Here is a 17,123-nt window from a genome sequence, read left to right as displayed (position 1 = left end):
CGCACCCCACAGCCTCCGTCTCTGCCCCCTACACCCCCCCACAGCCCCCGTCCCTGCCCCACACGGCCCCATCCCTGCCCCATATGCACCCCACAGCCCCTTACCCGCCCCACACGCACCCCATGGCCCCATCCCTGCCCCCCACACGTGCCCCACAGCCCTGTCCCTGCATCCCCCAAGCCCCACAGCCCCGTATCTGCCCCATGTGCACCCCATGGCCACCACCACTGCCCCACACCCCCCTACAACCCCCTACAGCCCCCTTACCCGCCCCACACGCACCCCATGGCCCCATCCCTGCCCCCCACACGTGCCCCACAGCCCTGTCCCTGCATCCCCCAAGCCCCACAGCCCCGTATCTGCCCCATGTGCACCCCATGGCCACCACCACTGCCCCACACCCCCCTACAACCCCCCACAGCCCCCTTACCTGCCCCACACGCACCCCATGGCCCTGTGCCCGCCCCACACGGCCCCCATCCCTGCCCCATGTGCACCCCACAGCCCCTTACCCAGCCCCCACCCCTGCCCCACAGACACCTCACGGCCCCGTCCCGTCCCCCACACGCCCCCCACAGCCCTGTCCCTGTCCCTGCCCCACGGCCCCGTCCCGGCCCCACGGCCTCCCCACAGCCCTGTCCCTGCCCCACGGCCCCGTCCCGGCCCCACAGACACCCCACGGCCCCGTCCCTGCCCCACGGCCCCGTCCCGGGCCCCGGGCCCCCCCACCTCTGGGTCCCGCCGGCCGCACAGGCCGCTCAATCGCCCGCGGAACGGGACAGGCCGGGGGGCGGAGCCCAGAGACATCGATGGGCACCGCCCGCCCCGCTCTGCGCATTGCGCCGGCAGGCAGCGCCCCGGGGGCGGGTGTGCAAAGGGTTGGGGGGGGGGGGGGGCAAGTGTGCGAGGGGTGTGAGTGTGCAAGGGGGGGGGTGTGAGTGTGCAAGGGGCTGTGCTGTGGGGCTGTGCGTGTGAGGGGCGTGAGTGTAACGAGTGTGTGTGTGCAAGGGGCTGTGTGCAAGGAGCTGTGCTGTGGGGCTGGGGTGTGCGTGTGCAACGGGTGTGGGTGTGCAAGGGGAGAGTGTGCAACAGTGGTATAACTGTGCAACGGGGAGAGTATGCAACGGGGGTGTGTCTGCAAGGGGCTGTGCTGTGGGGTTGGGTGTGTTTGTGCAAGGGGTGTGGGTGTGCAAGGGGGGGAGTGTATGCAACAGGGGTGTGGGTGTGCAAGGGGCTGTGCTGTGGGGCTGGGGTGTGCGTGCAAGGGGGATGGAAGGGTCTCTGAGATGGGGGCGATGGGCGTGTGCAAGGCAGGGTGGGTGTGCAAGGGGCAGTGCAAGGGGAGTGGGTGTGCAAAGGGATGAGGGTGGGTGTGCAAAGGACTGTGCGGTGGGAGGGGGTGTGCAAGGCAGCGGGTGTGCAAGGCAGCTGTGCAATGGGGCCATACAGTGAAAGTGGGTGTGCAAGGGGGCTGTGCAACAGGGGCAAGTGTGCAAGAAGGTGCAAGGGGGCTGAGCGACGGGAGTGGGTTTGGGTGTGCAAGGGGAGTGCAAAGGGGCTGTTAAATGGGGGCCGGTGTGCAAGGGGGCTGTGCAGTGGGAGTGGGTTTGGGTATGCAAAGGGCTGTGCAGAGGGGTGGGTGTGCAAGGAGGGTGGGTGTGCAAGGAGGGTGTGAGGGGGCCGTGCAGCAGGAGCGGGTTTGGGCGCACGAGTGGGTGTGCAATGGGGGCAGGTGTGCAAGGAGGGTGGGGTGTGCAAGGGGAGGTGCGAGGGGGCCGTGCAGCAGGGGTGAGTGTGCAAGGGGGCCGTGCGACGGGGCGGGCGTGCAAGAGGCCACCTCACGGGGGGGTGGGTGTGCAAGGGGGGGGCGCGAGGGAAGCGGAGCTGCGTGTGCAAGGAGAGGGCTGTGCCACCCCTGCGCCACGCCGCGTGGGCACGAGGAAGCGGCACGGCACGCGGCACGGCGGACGTATGGCACGGCACACGGCACGGCACGGCGGAGGGATGGCACGGCACGCGGTGCGGTGGATGGATGGCACAGCACACGGCACGGCGCGGCGGACGGATGGCACGGCACACGGCGCGGCGCGGCACACCTTTATTGGCAAGGGGCCGGTGCCTGCGCCCCAGCCGCCCTGTCCCCGCAGCGCCGCGGCGGCGGCCGGTGCGGCTCAGTCCCCCAGCAGCGCGGTGACCTCCCGCAGCCGCTCCCGCACCACCCGGTCCAGCACGGCGTGGAGGGCGCGGCAGGCCTGCCCAGCCGCCTCCAGTGCCGCCTCCAGCCGCTCCTGGTGCAGGCGGGCGCTGAGCTGCAGCAGGGCGATCTGCCCCGACGCCGGCAGCAGCGCCAGCACCAGCCGCGGGCCGCCGGCCGCCTCCTCGGGCAAGCTGAGGTCGGCCAGCGGCGTGTCCTCGGCCAGGCCGGCCGAGCTGGCGCAGACGTAGTCCCGCATGGGGATGCCGGCGTCCATCACCGCCAGCGTGGCCGCGTTGACGCAGGCGCAGTAGTTGCCGCCGTCGGCTTGCAGGATCTGGGGGAGCGGCGGGTCGGGTCAGGCGGGGGCCGCGCCGGGGACCCTCCCCGCGTGTCCCCCCCCACCGCGTCCGTGCGTCTGTCCCGTCCCCCCGCCCCGCGTCACCTGGACGTAGATGTCGATCTGGGAGCGGGGGTAGAGGTGGGTGAGGATGGCGGCCTCGAAGGTCTGCTTGAGGTGCAGGGCCAGCTCGCCCGCCTGCCGGTCGCCGTGGGGCCGCCGCCGCCGCTCGCCGGTGCTGAAGGTGGCCATGCTGTACTGGCAGTTCACCAGCGCCCGGTCCGGCAGCGCCTTGCTGCGGGAGCCGCGCATCTGCGGGGGGAGAGAACGGATTGGGGACGGGGGGGCACCGGGAACGGGGACCCTGGAGTCCAGGGTGGGTGGTGGAGGTGGGGGCTGCCCCTCCTGGGGGAAGGGGGGGGATGGGGGGAATGGGGGGGAGCGGAGGGGGGCCGAGGGGAGGAAAGAGGGGCCAAGGGGGGGGACCAGGAGGGAGAACAGAGGGGAATGGGGGGGAACAGAGGGGCCAAGGGGGGAATGGAGGGGTCAAGGAGAGAACGGAGGGGCCAAAGGGGGGGAACGGAGGGAGAACAGAGATGAATGGGGGGCAACAGAGGGGGCCAAGGGGGGAATGGAGGGGACCGGGGGTGGAGAACGGAGGGAGAACAGAGGGGCCAAAGGGGGAATGGAGGGGACTGGGGGTAATGGAGGGGATCAGGGGGAGCAGAGGGGCCAAGGGGGGGACACCAGGAGGAGAAACAGGGGAAGGGAGGGACCAAGGTGGGGAATGGAGGGGACCAGGGGGAGCGGAGGGGACTGGGGAGGGAATGGAGTGGGCTGGGGGGGAGCAGAAGGGGCGCCAGGGAGGGAAAAGGGGGGACCTGGGGGGGGGGAGCAGAGGGGAACGGGGAGAACGGAGGGGAACGGGGGGAATGGAGGAGCCAAGGTGGGAATGGAGGGGACCAGGGGAGTGGAGGGGCCATGGGGAGGGACCGGGGGGGAGAACAGAGGGGCCAAGGGGGGAATGGAGGGGACCAGAGGGAGCGGAGGGGACTGGGAGGGGAGCAGAAGGGGCGCCGGGGAGGGAAAAGGGGGAACCTGGGGGGGAGCGGAGGGCAACGGGGAGCAGAGGGGAACGGGGAGACGGAGGGGCCAAGGGGGGAATGGAGGGGCCAAGGGGGGAATGGAGGGGGCCGGGGGGAGCGGAGGGGACCGGGAGGGAACCGAGGGGCCGGGGGGGGAATGGAGGGGGCCGGGGGGGCCTGGGGGAGCGGTGGGGGCGGAGGGGCCCCGGGGGAGGCCCGCGGGGGAGCGGAGGGGGCCGGGGGAGCGGGAGGCCCGGTGGGGGAGCGGAGGGCCTAGGCCCGGTGCGCGGTGCCCCTCACCTCGTGGGGGCCGTAAACCACGGCCAACGCCTTGGTGTTGCCCCTGCTCGATGTAGGCCGAGCCGTCGGCCTGCGCGAAGACGCCCATGCGGGCGCGGACCTTGCGGAGCTCGGCGGGCCGGCGCCCGTCCGCCCGGTACCCCTCGTCCGACAGCAGCTCCGGCGCCGCCATCTTACCCGCGCCGGGAGGGGGGCGAGGACTACAGCTCCCGGCATGCCCCGCGCGGGCCGCGCCGGCGCACGGAGGCCACGCCCTCTTCGGCAGAGGCCACGCCCCCCGAGACAACGCCCCCCCTCCGAGGCCACGCCCCCGCGGGGCCGGTGCTCGGCGCTGCCCGGGCGGGAACCGAGCGCACCGCACCGGCCCGCACCGACCCGCACCGGCCCCTCCGGCCCGGTCCCGTCCCGCCATGGCGGCGGTATCGGGTCCCGGTGGGTTCCAGTTCGCCATCGACCGCGGCGGTACCTTCACCGACGTCTTCGCTCGCTGCCCCGGTGGCCGCGTCCGCGTCCTCAAGTTGCTCTCCGAGGATCCGGGCTACGGAGATGCCCCCACCGAGGGCATCCGCCGCGTCCTGCAGGAGGTGTGGCCGCCGAGACCCCCGGGACCCCGCCGGGACCCCGCCGGGACCTCCCATCGGGACCCCCGGGACACCTCCGGGAGCCCCCCGGGACCCCCGGGACATCCCCAAAACCCCCTGAGACCCCCGGGACCCCGCCGGGACCTCCCATCGGGACCCCCGGGACACCTCCGGGAGCCCCCCAGGACCCCCAGGACACCCCCGAGACCCCCTGAGACCCCCGGGACACCTCCGGGAGCCCCCCAGGACCCCCGGGACACCTCCGAGACCCCCTGAGACCCCCTGAGACCCCCGGGACCCCTCCCAAGACACCCCGGGACACTCCTGGGACCCCCCCGGGACCCCTCTGAGACCCCCGGGATCCCCCCCGGGACACCTTGAGACCCCTGGGACACCCCCAAGACCCCCCCCCCAGACTCTCCCAGGGACTCACACCCGGGCCCCTCCCCAAGACCCTCCAGGGTCTCCTCCTGGGACACCCCCCTGTACCCTCCCCCCGTCCCCCCCCACTGGCACCTCCCCAGGACGCCCCCAGGACCCCCCGAGACCCCCGGGCCCCAGGTCCCCCGGCCAGCCCCGTCCCTGGCCTGGGGGGGGCTGTGGCAGCCTGGCCCCGGCCGGACCCCCGCCTGCCCTGTGCCGGGGGGGCCACGGGCCGAGGGTCCGCGGTGGAGCCGCGGGGCTGAGGCCCGCGGCGCCGGCAGGAGAGCGGGGTGGTGGTGCCGCGGGATCAGCCCCTGGACGCCTCCGGCATCGAGTGGATCCGCATGGGCACCACGGTGGCCACCAATGCGCTGCTGGAGCGCCGGGGCGAGCGCCTGGCCCTGCTGGTCACCCGCGGCTTCCGCGACCTCCTCCACATCGGCAGCCAAGCCCGGCCCCGCATCTTTGACCTGGTGAGGCCCGGCACAGCGGCACCGGCGTGGGGTTGGGGTGGCGTGGCCCCGTGGCCCCCACGGTGTCCAGCGTTGGGGTGGCACGTCCCTGCATGACCCACATCGTCCGGGCCTGGGGTGGCACATCCCCCTGCCCCACACCGTCCCGGCTCGAGACAGCCCACTCCTGTGACCCACGCCGCCTGGAACCGGGCTGGCACATCCCCGTGACTGGCACCGTCCAGGCTGGGGACAACGTGTCCCTACGCGACCCGGGCTCGGGCTGGCACGTCCCCGTCCGACCCACGCTGTTCGGGCTCGGTGCGACGCGTCCTCGCGTGACCCGTGCCGTCCCGGCTCGGTGGGGCCTGGCGTGTCCTCTGCCCGGCACGGATGTCCTTGGCGGTGGCGGGAAGTCCCCGGATCCCGGTGCCGCGTCCCGTGAGCGCCGTTGGGCTCCCGCCACGGCCCCACGCCAGCCCCGGCCCCGCGCCAATGCCCGCGCACCGCCCCGGCCGGCCGGGAGCCAGCGGCAGCTCCGGCAGCGCGGCGAGGCCAGCGCATCCCCGAGCGGGTGGCGGGGGCTGCCCCACCGCGGAGGGGCGTCCCGCGGTGGCCCCCGGGTGACGTCCCCGTCCCCCCGCGCAGGAGGTGGCGGTGCCGGAGGTGCTGTACGAGGAGGTGATCGAGGTGGACGAGCGGCTGATCCCGCACCAGCCCGGCTGCCGCCTCCCGGGGAAAGAGACCCTCCCGCTGATCGAAGGTGGGGACCGCCGCCATGGGGGGGCCGGGGCCGGCGGGGACGCCCCCCTCCGTGACCCCCTGGGACCCCCGGCTCTCCCCAGGCTCCACGGGGGCGTCCCTGCTGGTGCAGCGGCCGCTGGAGCTGTCGGCGCTGCGGCGGGAGCTGGAGGGGGTGCTGGCCCGCGGCATCCGCAGCCTGGCCGTGCTGCTGCTCCACTCCTACGCGTGAGTCCCGGGGGGACCTGGGGGAACAGGGGGGTCGCAGCCGGACCCCCGCGCCCGACGCCGTCCCCGCTCTCCCCGGCAGCTGGCCCGGCCACGAGGAGCAGGTCGGGGCGCTGGCGCGGGAGCTGGGCTTCCAGCACGTTTCCCTCTCCTCGGCGGTGGCGGGCATGGTGCGGGCGGTGCCGCGCGGCTACACGGCCTGCGCCGACGCCTACCTCACCCCCTGCATCCACCGCTACCTGGAGAGCTTCCGTGCCGGCTTCGCCCACCAGCTGCGGGTGAGTGGGGCCGCTGGGACCCCTCAGCGGGCACCCATCCCGCAGGGACCCCTCGGCCGGTGCCCGTCCTGCTGGGACCCCACGGCAGCGCCCGTCCCACCGGGAGTCCCTGGCTGGTGCCGGTCCCACCGGGACCCCCCTGGCAGCACCCATTCTACCAGGAACCCCCTGTGGGCACCCATCCTGCCCGGCCTCCCCGGCACCACCGATCCCCCTGGGACCCCTCCACGGGCACCCATCCCACCGGGACCCCCATGAGCGCCCGTCCCACCGGGACCCCCTCACCACTACCCATCCCACTGCAACCCCCCTGTGAGCACCCATCCCACTGGGACCCCCCGTGGGCACCCGTCCCAGTAGGACCCCCCCGGCAGTGCCTGTTCCACTGGGACCCCCCAGCAGCGCCTGTCCCACCGGGACACCCTGGGGGCACCCATCCCAGCAGGACCCCCCCAGCAGCGCCTGTACCACCGGGACCCCCCCATGGGCACCCATCCCACTGGGACCCCCCATGGGTGCCTGTCCGAGCAGAACCCCGTCAGCAGCGCCTGTCCCACCGGGACCCCCCATGGGCACCCATCCCACCGGGACCCCCCGTGGGCACCCATCCCACCGGGACCCCCCGTGGGCGCCCGTCCCAGCAAGACCCCCACGGCAGCGCCTGTCCCACCGGGACCCCCCATGGGCACCCATCCCACCGGGACCCCCCGTGGGCGCCCGTCCCAGCGCCCCGCCGCCCACAGGAGGTGCCGGTGCTGTTCATGCGCTCGGACGGGGGGCTCACCCCCATGCAGCATTTCAGCGGGGCCCGCGCCATCCTCTCGGGCCCGGCCGGCGGCGTGGTGGGCTATGCCGTGACCACCTACCGCCGCGAGGATGGGCAGCCCGTCATCGGCTTCGACATGGGAGGTGAGCGGGGCTGGGGGGGCTGGGGTGGGGGTCCCACCGGGTGGGTGCTGAGCCGCGCTCCCCAGGCACCTCGACGGACGTCAGCCGCTACGCCGGTGAGTACGAGCACGTCTTCGAGGCCAGCACCGCCGGCGTCAGCATCCAGGCGCCGCAGCTTGACATCAACACCGTGGCGGCCGGCGGCGGCTCCCGGCTCTTCTTCAGGTGGGTGGGGGTGCCCTGGGTGGGGTCTCCGTGCACCCATGGGTGCCCCGGGCAGGATGTGCCGAGGCTCAGTGGAGCCTGGGTCCGGCTTGGCCGCGGCACAGCGGCACAGCGAGTGTGGCCAGGACCCTCCTGCTCCCGCCGGCGTCTCCCCTCCAGGTCCGGGCTCTTCGTGGTCGGCCCCGAGTCGGCAGGCGCCCACCCCGGCCCAGCCTGCTACCGCAAGGGTGAGTGGCCACGGTGCCGGCGGTTGCGGCGCCACGGTGCCGCGCTCACCGTCCCCATCCCGGCGCAGGGGGTCCGCTGACTGTCACCGATGCCAACCTCTGCCTGGGCCGCCTGCTCCCCGAGTACTTCCCCCGCATCTTTGGGCCGGGCGAGGACCAGCCGCTGTGCCGGGAGGCGGCAGCGCGGGCGTTCCAGGAGCTGGCCGCCCGCATCAATGCCTTCATGGCCGACACCGCCGCCGGCGCCCACTGCCCGCTCTCGGTGGAGGAGGTGGCCATGGGCTTCGTGCGGGTGGCCAATGAGGCTATGTGCCGGCCCATCCGTGCCCTGACACAGGTGGGGTGGCCCCGGGGTGGGGCGGGGGGGGGCCGTGGGCACTCGGCGCCGGTGTCACCCCCCGGTGTTGCCCCCGGCAGGCGCGGGGCCACGACACCGCCCGCCACGTGCTGGCCTGTTTCGGGGGCGCTGGGGGCCAGCACGCCTGCGCCATCGCCCGCGCCCTGGGCATGAGCAGGGTCTTCATCCACAAGTAGGTGCATCGGGGTTGGGGGGCTCCGCGGGGACCCCCCTCTCCTGGTGCTGCCGGATGGTGGGGGGGCCCCTCAAGGGTGCCCAGTGTCCCCTGGGTGGTATCAGGCTGTTCCTGGCCCCTGGGTCGATGGTGTGGGGTTGGGGGGCTCTGGTCCCCCCCGAGGCGAATTTGTTGAGTTTGGGGGTGCCCCAGCCCCCCAGGTGGATGCATTTGGGGATGCCCAGGTCCCCAGGAGGATGCATGCGATTTGAGGGTGCCCCTGGGTGTGGGGTTTGGGGTGCCCCAGTCCCCCAAGCAGATGGTTTGGTTTAGGGGTGCCCCGGTCCCCAGGCGGATGCATGGGGTTTGGGGGTGTCCCGGCCCCTCAGTTGGATGCATTTGGGGGTGCCCCGGTCTCCAAGGGATGTGTTGAGTTTCGGGGGGCCCTGGCCCCCCAGGCGGTTTCATTGGGTTCAGGGGTGCCCCAGTCCTCAGGGGGATGCTCTGGGTCTTGGGGTGCCTGTGGGTGCTGGGTCTGGGGGTGTCCTGGTCCCTGGGGGGACGCTCTGGGTCTGGGGGTGCCCATGGGCGCTGTGTCTGGGGGTGCCCTGGTCCCCAGGGGGACGCTCTGGGTCTGGGGGTGCCCATGGGCGCTGTGTCTGGGGGTGCCCTGGTCCCCAGGGGGACGCTCTGGGTCTGGGGGTGCCCACGGGTGCTGGGTCTGGGGGTGCCCTGGTCCCTGGGGGGACGCTCTGGGTCTGGGGGTGCCCGTGGGTGCTGGGTCTGGGGGTGCCCTGGTCCCTGGGGGGACGCTCTGGGTCTGGGGGTGCCCACGGGTGCTGGGTCTGGGGGTGTCCTGGTCCCTGGGGGGATGCTCTGGGTCTGGGGGTGCCTGCGGGTGCTGGGTCTGGGGGTGGTCTGGTCCCTGGGAGGACGCTCTGGGTCTGGGGGTGCCCACGGGTGCTGGGTCTGGGGGTGTCCTGGTCCCTGGGGGGACGCTCTGGGTCTGGGGGTGCCCGTGGGTGCTGGGTCTGGGGGTGCCCACGGGCGCGGCAGCGGCGCGGGTGGGCGTCGCGCAGGTACAGCGGGATCCTGTCGGCGTACGGGCTGGCGCTGGCGGACGTGGTGCACGAGGCCCAGGCCCCCTGCGCCCTGCGCTACGAGCCGGCCGCCTTCCCCTGGCTGGACGGGCGCATCGCCGCGCTGGAGCGGGAGTGCCGGGATGCGCTGCAGGCGCAGGGCTTCACCGGGTGAGCTGCTGGGGGTCCTGGCGGGGGATGAATGGACGGATGGACGGACGGACGGACGGGGACACCGCGCCGCCGCTGTCCCCCCGCTGACGGGGCCGCCCCGCAGGGAGCAGATCCGCACGGAGGCTTTCCTGCACCTGCGCTACGAGGGCACCGACTGTGCCCTCATGTGCTCGGCCAAGGGCCACCCGCCCACCCCGCGCTCCTGCCGTGCCGGAGACTTCCACGCCGCCTTCACCAGCCGGTCCGTCCTGGCACCGCGATCCCCGTCCCGGCACCGCGATCCCCTGTCCCAGCGCCGTGATTCCCATCTTGGAACTGTGATCCCCATCCCGGCACTGTGATCTCCGTCCTGGAGACGCAATTCCTGTCCCGGCACCACGATCCTCGTCCCAGCACCATGGTCCCCATCCCAGTGCCATGATCCTCATCCCAGCACCATGATCCCCATCCCGGCACCATGATCCTCATCCTGGTGCCGTGATTCCCCATCCCGGCACCACGATTCCCTGTCCCAGCACCGTGATCCCCATCCTGGAACTGCAATCCCTATCCCAGCACTGCGATCCCCATCCCAGCACCGTGATCCCCGTTCCGGTGCCACGATCCCCATCCTGGCACCACGATCCTCATCCTGGTGCCGCAATTCCCCATCCTGGCACCGCGATTCCCTGTCCCAGCACTGTGATCCCCATCCTGGAACCACAATCCCTATCCCAGCACTGTGATCCCCATCCCAGCACCACGATCCCTGTCCCGGCACTGCCGTGCCATGCCGGAGGCAGCCGGGGGTCTCCCAGTGCCCCCTGGCCACAGCTGGCGCCCGCTCCTGCCCCACAGGTACCTGGTGGAGTTTGGCTTCACCATCCCTGACCGCGCCATGGTGGTGGATGACGTGCGGGTGCGCGGCACAGGCAGCAGCGGCATCAGCTGCGAGACCCCCCTGGCCCCCAGCGGGAAACCGGCCCGTGTGGAGACGGTGAGGGCAGGGGGTCCCAGGGGTCCCAGGGGTCCCGGGGGGTCCCGGAGGGGCATGGGGACAGGGGGTGACCCAGCGTGGGGCTGGGGGCTCGGGCTGGGTCCCACAGGTGACGCGGTGCTACTTCGAGGAGGGGTACCTGGAGACGCCGGTGTTCCTCCTGGAGGAGCTGGCCTGCGACCACACCGTCCCTGGCCCCGCCATCATCATCGACAAGAACAGGTAGGGACCCCGGGGGGACGGCAGGGACCCTGGGGGGCTGGTGGGACCCTGGAGAGCCAGCAGGGACCCCGGGAAGCTGGCTGGACCCCGGGGAGCTGTCAGGGACCCCGCTGGGCTGTTGGGGTCCCTGGGGAGCTGGTGGGGACCCCGGAGAGCTGGTGGGGACCCCAGGGAGCCAGTGGGGACCTGAGGAAGCCAGGAGGACCCCAGGGAGCTGGTGGGACCCCAGGGAGCAGGTGGGATGCAAGGGAGCTGGTGAAGAGGTCAGGGAGTTGGTGGGGGTCCTGGGGAGTTGTCAGGACCCCGGGGAGCTGGTGGGACCCTGGGGAGCCGGTGGGGATCCCACGAAGCCAGCAGGGACCCCGGGAAGCTGGCTGGACCCCAGGGAGCCGGTGGGACCCTGGGGAGGTGGCAGGGACCCCGGGGAGCCAGTGGGGACCCTGGGAGCCCCGCACCCCTCCAGCTCCCGGTGCAGCCGCCTGCCTCCCCCAGCACCATCGTGGTGGAGCCGGGCTGCACCGCCAGCCTCACCCGCTTCGGCGACGTCTGCATTGCCGTCGGCTCAGGGCCCCCGCGCCCCGTCGGCCCCCAGCTCGATGCCGTTCAGCTCTCCATCTTCTCCCATCGCTTCATGAGCATCGCAGGTGGGGGGGCTGTGCCCCAGCTGTGCCTGGGGTGGAGGGGTCCCAGGAGACCCCAGGAGCCGGGAGGAGGGGGGATCTGTGGGGCAGGGGGGGTCGGTGTGGGGCAGGAGCCCCCTCCTGAGGGTCTGCCGCGTCCCCCCGCAGAGCAGATGGGCCGGATCCTGCAGCGGACGGCCATCTCCACCAACATCAAGGAGCGGTTGGATTTCTCCTGCGCGCTCTTCGGGCCGGACGGGGGGCTGGTGTCCAACGCCCCCCACATCCCCGTCCACCTGGGCGCCATGCAGGAGACTGTCCAGTTCCAGGTAGGAGCGTCCCCCCGCCGGGACCCCCCCGGGACCCTCCAGGGACCCGCTCAGCCCTTCCCGCTGCCGCTGCAGATCCGCAACCTCGGCGCGGACCTGCGGGAGGGGGACGTGATCCTGAGCAACCACCCCTGCGCGGGGGGCAGCCACCTGCCCGACCTCACCGTCATCACCCCCGTGAGTGCGGGCCGGGGGCGCGGGACCCCCCCCGGGGCACCCCGGGGTGCAGGACCCCCACCCCGGGACACCGGCTCAGCACTGGGCTCTCCCCAGGTCTTCTGGCCGGGCGTCCCCAAGCCCGTCTTCTTCGTGGCCAGCCGCGGGCACCACGCGGACATCGGGGGCATCACCCCCGGCTCCATGCCCCCCCACTCCAAGGCGCTGCGGGAGGAGGGGGCCGTCTTCGTCTCCTTCAAGCTGGTGAAGGACGGCGTCTTCCAGGAGGAGGGTGGGTCTGCGCTGGGGTGGTGGGACGTGCTGGGGATAGTGGGGATGTGGTGTGGATGGTGGGGACGGTGGGGGGACGGTGGGGATAGCAGGGACGGTGGGGATGCAGCGGGGATGGTGGGGATGCGGTGGGGATGGTGGGGATGATGGGGACAGCGTGGGGACGATGGGGACACGGTGGGGACGGTGGGGATGTGGTGGGGATGGTGGGGACGGTGGGGACGGTGGGGGGACAGTGCGGATAGCAGGGATGGCGCGGATGCAGCGGGGATGGTGGGGATGCAGCAGGGATGGTGGGGACGGTGGGGACGATGGGGACACAGTGGGGATGGTGGGGATGTGGTGAGGACAGTGGGGACATGGTGGGGATCGCAGGGATGTGGTGGGGATGGTGGGGAGACAGTGGGGATGGCAGGGATGGTGGGGATGTGGTGCGGACAGCAGGGATGTGGTGGAGATGGTGGGAACAGTGGGGATGGTAGGGACATGGTGGGGACAGTGGGGAGGCGGTGGGGATGGTGGGGATGCAGTGGAGGTGGTGGGGACACAGTGGGGACGGTGGGGATGCAGTGGAGATGGTGGGGACACAGTGGGGACGGTGGGGATGGTAGGGACATGGTGGGGACGGTGGAGATGCGGTGGGGACAGCGGGGATGTGGTGGGGATGGCGGGGACATGGTGGGGACAGCAGGGATGGCATGGGGACGGTGGGGACACGGTGGGGACGTGGTGGGGATGCAGCAGGGATGGCAGGGATGTGGCGGGGATGTGGTGGGGATGTGGTGGGGATGCAGCAGGGACGGTGGGGACATGGCAGAGACGCGGTGGGGATGGCAGGGATGCAGTGGGGATGGCAGGGACGCGGTGGGGATGGCAGGGATGCAGTGGGGACGGGCGCCCTCCACCCTGCCACCCCTCACTCATCCCCCGCAGCGGTGACGGAGGCCCTGATGGCGCCGGGCCGCGTCCCGGGCTGCAGCGGGACCCGGAACCTGCAGGACAACCTGTCGGACCTGCGGGCCCAGGTGGCCGCCAACCAGAAGGGGATCCAGCTGGTCGCCGAGCTCATCCGCCTCCACGGCCTCCCGGTCGTCCAGGCGTACATGGCCCACATCCAGGTGGGACCCGCCGCCCCCCCGGGCCCCCGGGGCCCCCCGGCCCCGCCGTGACGCCCACCATCCCCAGGCCAACGCCGAGGTGGCCGTGCGGGAGATGCTGAAGGGTTTCGCCGCGCGCTGGGGCACAGCGGTGGAGGCCGAGGACCGCATGGATGACGGCTCGCCCATCCGGCTGCGGGTGCAGGTGGACCCCCAGGAGGTGAGCGGGCGGCCCCGGGATGCGGGAGATCCCCCCTGGCCCCAGGATCCCTCCCAGCCCCGGGATGCGGGAGATCCCCCCTGGCCCCAGGATCCCTCCCAGCCCCGGGATGCGGGAGATCTCCACTGGCCCCGGGATCCCTCCCAGCCCCGGGATGCGGGAGATTCCCCTTGGCCTCAGGATCCCCCCCGGCCCTGGGATACAGGAGATCCCCCCTGGCTCCAGGATCCCCCCTGGCTCCAGGATGCTGGAGATCCCCTTGGCCCCAGGATCCCGGAGATCCCCTTGGCCCCAGGATCCCCCCCAGCCCCAGGATGCTGGAGATCCCCTTGGCCCCAGGATCCCCCCCCAGCCCCAGGATCCCCCCCAGCTCCGGGATGCTGGAGATCCCCCCCCAGCCCTGGGATCCCCCGGCCCCAGGATGCTGGCGATCCCCCCCGAGCTGGGGTTTGGGGGAGCCCCCCGGCTGGGGGGACGCGGGGCCACCCCTCGTCCCCGCCGTCTTCGCAGGGCAGTGCCGTCTTTGACTTCTCGGGCTCGGGGCCGGAGGTGTACGGGAACTGCAACGCCCCCCGCGCCATCACCCTCTCCGCCCTCATCTACTGCCTGCGCTGCATGGTGGGCCAGGACATCCCCCTCAACCAGGTGGGCGTGGGACCCCCGGCTGTGGGACCCCTGGGCTGTGGGACCCCCAGGCTGCGGGACCCCCAGGCTGCGGGACCCCTGGGTTGTGGGACCCCTGGGCTGTGAGACCCCCTGGCTACAGGATCCCTGGGCTGCAGGTCCCCTGGGCTGTGGGACCCCCGGCTGTGGGACCCCCAGGCTGTGGGACCCCCTGGCTGTGGGACCCCTGGGCTGTGGGACCCCCTGGGCTGTGGGACCCCCCGGGTTGTGGGACCCCCGGGCTGTGGGACCCTCAGGGTGTAGGACCCTCAGGGTGTGGGACCCCCTGGCTGTGGGACCCCCTGGGCTGTGGGACCCCCGGGTTGTGGGACCCCCCGGCTGCAGGACCTCCTGGCTGTGGGATCCCTGGGCTGTGGGACCCCCAGGCTGCGGGACCCCCCCTGCGCCCCCTTACCTGTCGGGGGGAGCTGCCAGCCCAGTGCTGGCCCCGGGGGGCAAGGGGCTATGGGGCAGGGGGGCTGGGACCCCCATCCCCAGGGGGGTCCTGGGGAGCAGAGGGGTGTGGGGTGGATGCGTGCGGGGCTGACGGGCAGCCTGCCCCCCAGGGCTGCCTGGCCCCCGTGCGGGTGATCATCCCCAAGGGCTCTATCCTGGACCCCTCGCCCGAGGCCGCCGTGGTGGGGGGCAACGTCCTGACCTCCCAGCGGGTGGTGGACGTCATCTTCAGGGCCTTCGGCGTCTGCGCCGCCTCCCAGGTAGCGACCAGGGTGATGGGGGGTCCTGGGGTGCCGGGGGTCACGGGGGTCTGGGGTGCCGGCATTCCAGGGGTCGGGGTTCCCGGGGGTCAGGGGTCCCAGGGGTCCGGTGTCCCACGGTGCCGGGGGTCCTGGGGTTAGGGGTCCCAGGGACCTGGGGTCCCAGGGGTCTGGGGTCTTGGGAGCCAGGAGTCCCGGGGTGCCAGGGATCCTGGGATTTGGAGGTCCCAGGGGTTGCAGGTCCCAGGGGTCCTGGGGTGCCGGGCGTCCTGGGGGTTGGGGGTCTGGGGTGCTGACATTCCAGGGGTTGGGGGTCTGGGGGGGTCAGGGGTCCCAGGGGTCTGGGGTTCCAGGGTGCTGGTGGTCCTGGGGGTTGGGGGTCCCAGGGATTTGGGGTCTTGGGGGTTGGGGGTCCCGGGGTGCCAGGGGTCCTGAGAGTCAGGGGTCCCAGGGGTCTGGGGTACTGGGGGTCTCGGTGGGGTCAGAAGTCCAAGAGGATGGGGGTCCCGTGGTGCCGAGGGTCCTGGGGATCCCAGGTGCTGGGGGTCCTGGGGGGTCAGGGGTCCTGGGGGGCTGGGGGTCCTGGGGGTCAGGAGTCCCAGGGTGCCAGGGATCTGGGATGCTGGAGGTCCTGGGGGTTAGGGGTCCCAGGGGTCTGGGGTGCCGGGGGTTCCGGGGGTTGGATGCGATGGCTGGGGGTGTGGGGTCCCGCCGCTGCCCCGTGCCCTCCCCTCTGCCCTCAGGGCTGCATGAACAACGTCACCTTCGGGAACGAGCGGGTGGGCTACTACGAGACGGTGGCAGGGGGCGCGGGGGCCGGCCCGCGCTGGCACGGCCGCAGCGGGGTCCACACCCACATGACCAACACCCGCATCACCGACCCCGAGATCCTGGAGCAGCGGTGGGTGCCGGGGCCCGGGGGGAGTGCGGGGGGCTGCCGGGGGCCCACCGGGACTGACCCCGTCCCCCCCAGGTACCCCGTGGTCCTGCAGCGCTTTGAGCTGCGGCGGGGCTCGGGGGGCGCGGGGCGCTGCCGGGGGGGCGACGGGGTGATCCGGGAGCTGCTCTTCCGCGAGGACATGGTGCTGTCGGTGCTGAGCGAGCGCCGCGCCGTCCGCCCCTACGGCCTGCAAGGTGAGCGGGGACCCCCACAGCCCCCCGCGGCCCCCCGCGGACCCCCACCGCCCCCTGACCCCCCTCTGCCGCTTAGGGGGCAGCCCCGGCGCCCCGGGGCTCAACCTGCTGCTGCGCCGCGATGGCCGAACCATCAGCCTGGGTGCCAAGACCTCGGTGCCGGTGGAGCCAGGGGTGAGCACCGCACCGGACCCCCCCCGCCACGTCTCCCAGCACCCCAGCACTCCCTGATCCCCATCTTCTCCCCGCCGCAGGACGTCTTCCGCCTGCAGACCCCCGGCGGGGGCGGCTTCGGCCGCCCCGGGGATGTGGGGGACCCTGAGGAGGCCGCGGAGTCGCCGGCGTCCCAGAGCTTCGCTGAGCGCGGGAGCCTCTTTGAGTACCGGCGCACGCAGGAGGCCGTCTGAGGGTCCGTGCCCCCCAGGCCGGCGGCCATGGGGCAGCCCCAGCCCCGGCTCCACACACCCTGTGGGGCAGCCCCCACCCTAGGTACGCACACCCTGTGGGGCAGCCCCCCGTTCCTAGATACGCACAGTCTATAGGGCAGCCCCCCGACTCCCAGTACGCACAGTCCAAGGGGAAGCCCCCCACCCCGGCTATGCACACTCCCCACGGCGCTGCCCACGGGCTCCCACGCTTCTGCCTCACCGACCCCAGACCCACACCCAGGGCTCGGCCCCTCCATCCGGGGTTGCGGGGCAGGGGGCGTCCCCTCCACCCCGCACCCCCCGGATGGAGGGGCTGAGCCCCAGGCGTAGGGGGTCTCCCCCCAGCTCGGTGCCTTCCAATAAACAAGCCTTCGGGCCCTTCCCGCATGGCCGTGTGCGCGGCGGGGGCGTGCTGGGGGTCCCTGCCAGGCAGCCCCCAGCCTGGGGGTCCCTAGGGAGCAGAGGCCAGGAGTCCTTGGGGAATGGCCCCAGGGAATGGTCCCCGAGGGTCCCCATGGAGTGGTCCCCAAGGATCCCCATGGAG

The 17,123-nt window shown here is 73.0% G+C and overlaps 2 protein-coding genes across 4 annotated transcripts; one reads left to right on the top strand and one right to left on the bottom strand.

Moving 5' to 3' along the window:
• Positions 1-706: 706 nt before the first annotated feature.
• EXOSC4 (exosome component 4) lies at positions 707-4,130 on the bottom strand. The gene is given in 4 exon segments (XM_082337722.1): positions 707-2,531; positions 2,640-2,846; positions 3,920-3,961; positions 3,963-4,130. Coding segments are annotated over 4 exon segments (738 nt in total). The 5' UTR covers positions 4,092-4,130; the 3' UTR covers positions 707-2,171.
• A 135-nt stretch (positions 4,131-4,265) lies between these two features.
• Positions 4,266-16,895, top strand: OPLAH (5-oxoprolinase, ATP-hydrolysing). Of its 3 annotated transcripts, XM_082311028.1 has the most exons (26): positions 4,266-4,503; positions 5,205-5,396; positions 6,024-6,138; positions 6,221-6,344; positions 6,427-6,622; positions 7,366-7,531; positions 7,597-7,735; positions 7,895-7,962; positions 8,031-8,299; positions 8,380-8,492; positions 9,554-9,724; positions 9,831-9,968; positions 10,565-10,703; positions 10,813-10,925; positions 11,418-11,569; positions 11,714-11,874; positions 11,950-12,051; positions 12,148-12,322; positions 13,255-13,439; positions 13,507-13,638; positions 14,149-14,283; positions 14,868-15,017; positions 15,761-15,918; positions 15,991-16,151; positions 16,228-16,325; positions 16,406-16,895. In XM_082311028.1, exons 1-26 carry the CDS (start codon positions 4,330-4,332, stop codon positions 16,556-16,558), a joined length of 3,879 nt encoding a protein of 1,292 aa, XP_082167154.1. In that variant the 5' UTR covers positions 4,266-4,329; the 3' UTR covers positions 16,559-16,895. The 3 variants fall into 3 exon arrangements, with proteins under 3 accessions (XP_082167154.1, XP_082167155.1, XP_082167153.1); XM_082311029.1 differs by lacking the exon at positions 15,991-16,151; XM_082311027.1 differs by having other exon boundaries at positions 15,761-16,151.
• Positions 16,896-17,123: the final 228 nt, after the last annotated feature.

This window comes from Platalea leucorodia, assembly GCF_965183815.1.
Source record: "Platalea leucorodia genome assembly, chromosome: 1".
Taxonomy (NCBI): domain Eukaryota; kingdom Metazoa; phylum Chordata; class Aves; order Pelecaniformes; family Threskiornithidae; genus Platalea; species Platalea leucorodia.
The sequence above is the reverse complement of the archived record's forward strand: the minus strand, read 5'-3'. Positions and strand labels throughout refer to the sequence as shown.

Excerpts from the sequence above, each read along its gene's own strand:
- OPLAH (XM_082311027.1), top strand. The coding sequence starts at position 4,330 with ATGGCGGCGGTATCGGGTCCCGGTGGGTTCCAGTTCGCCATCGACCGC. Across the intron at positions 5,397-6,023 it reads GGCCCCGCATCTTTGACCTG|GAGGTGGCGGTGCCGGAGGT; the intron begins GTGAGGCCCGGC and ends CCCCCCGCGCAG. Across the intron at positions 6,139-6,220 it reads GACCCTCCCGCTGATCGAAG|GCTCCACGGGGGCGTCCCTG; the intron begins GTGGGGACCGCC and ends GGCTCTCCCCAG.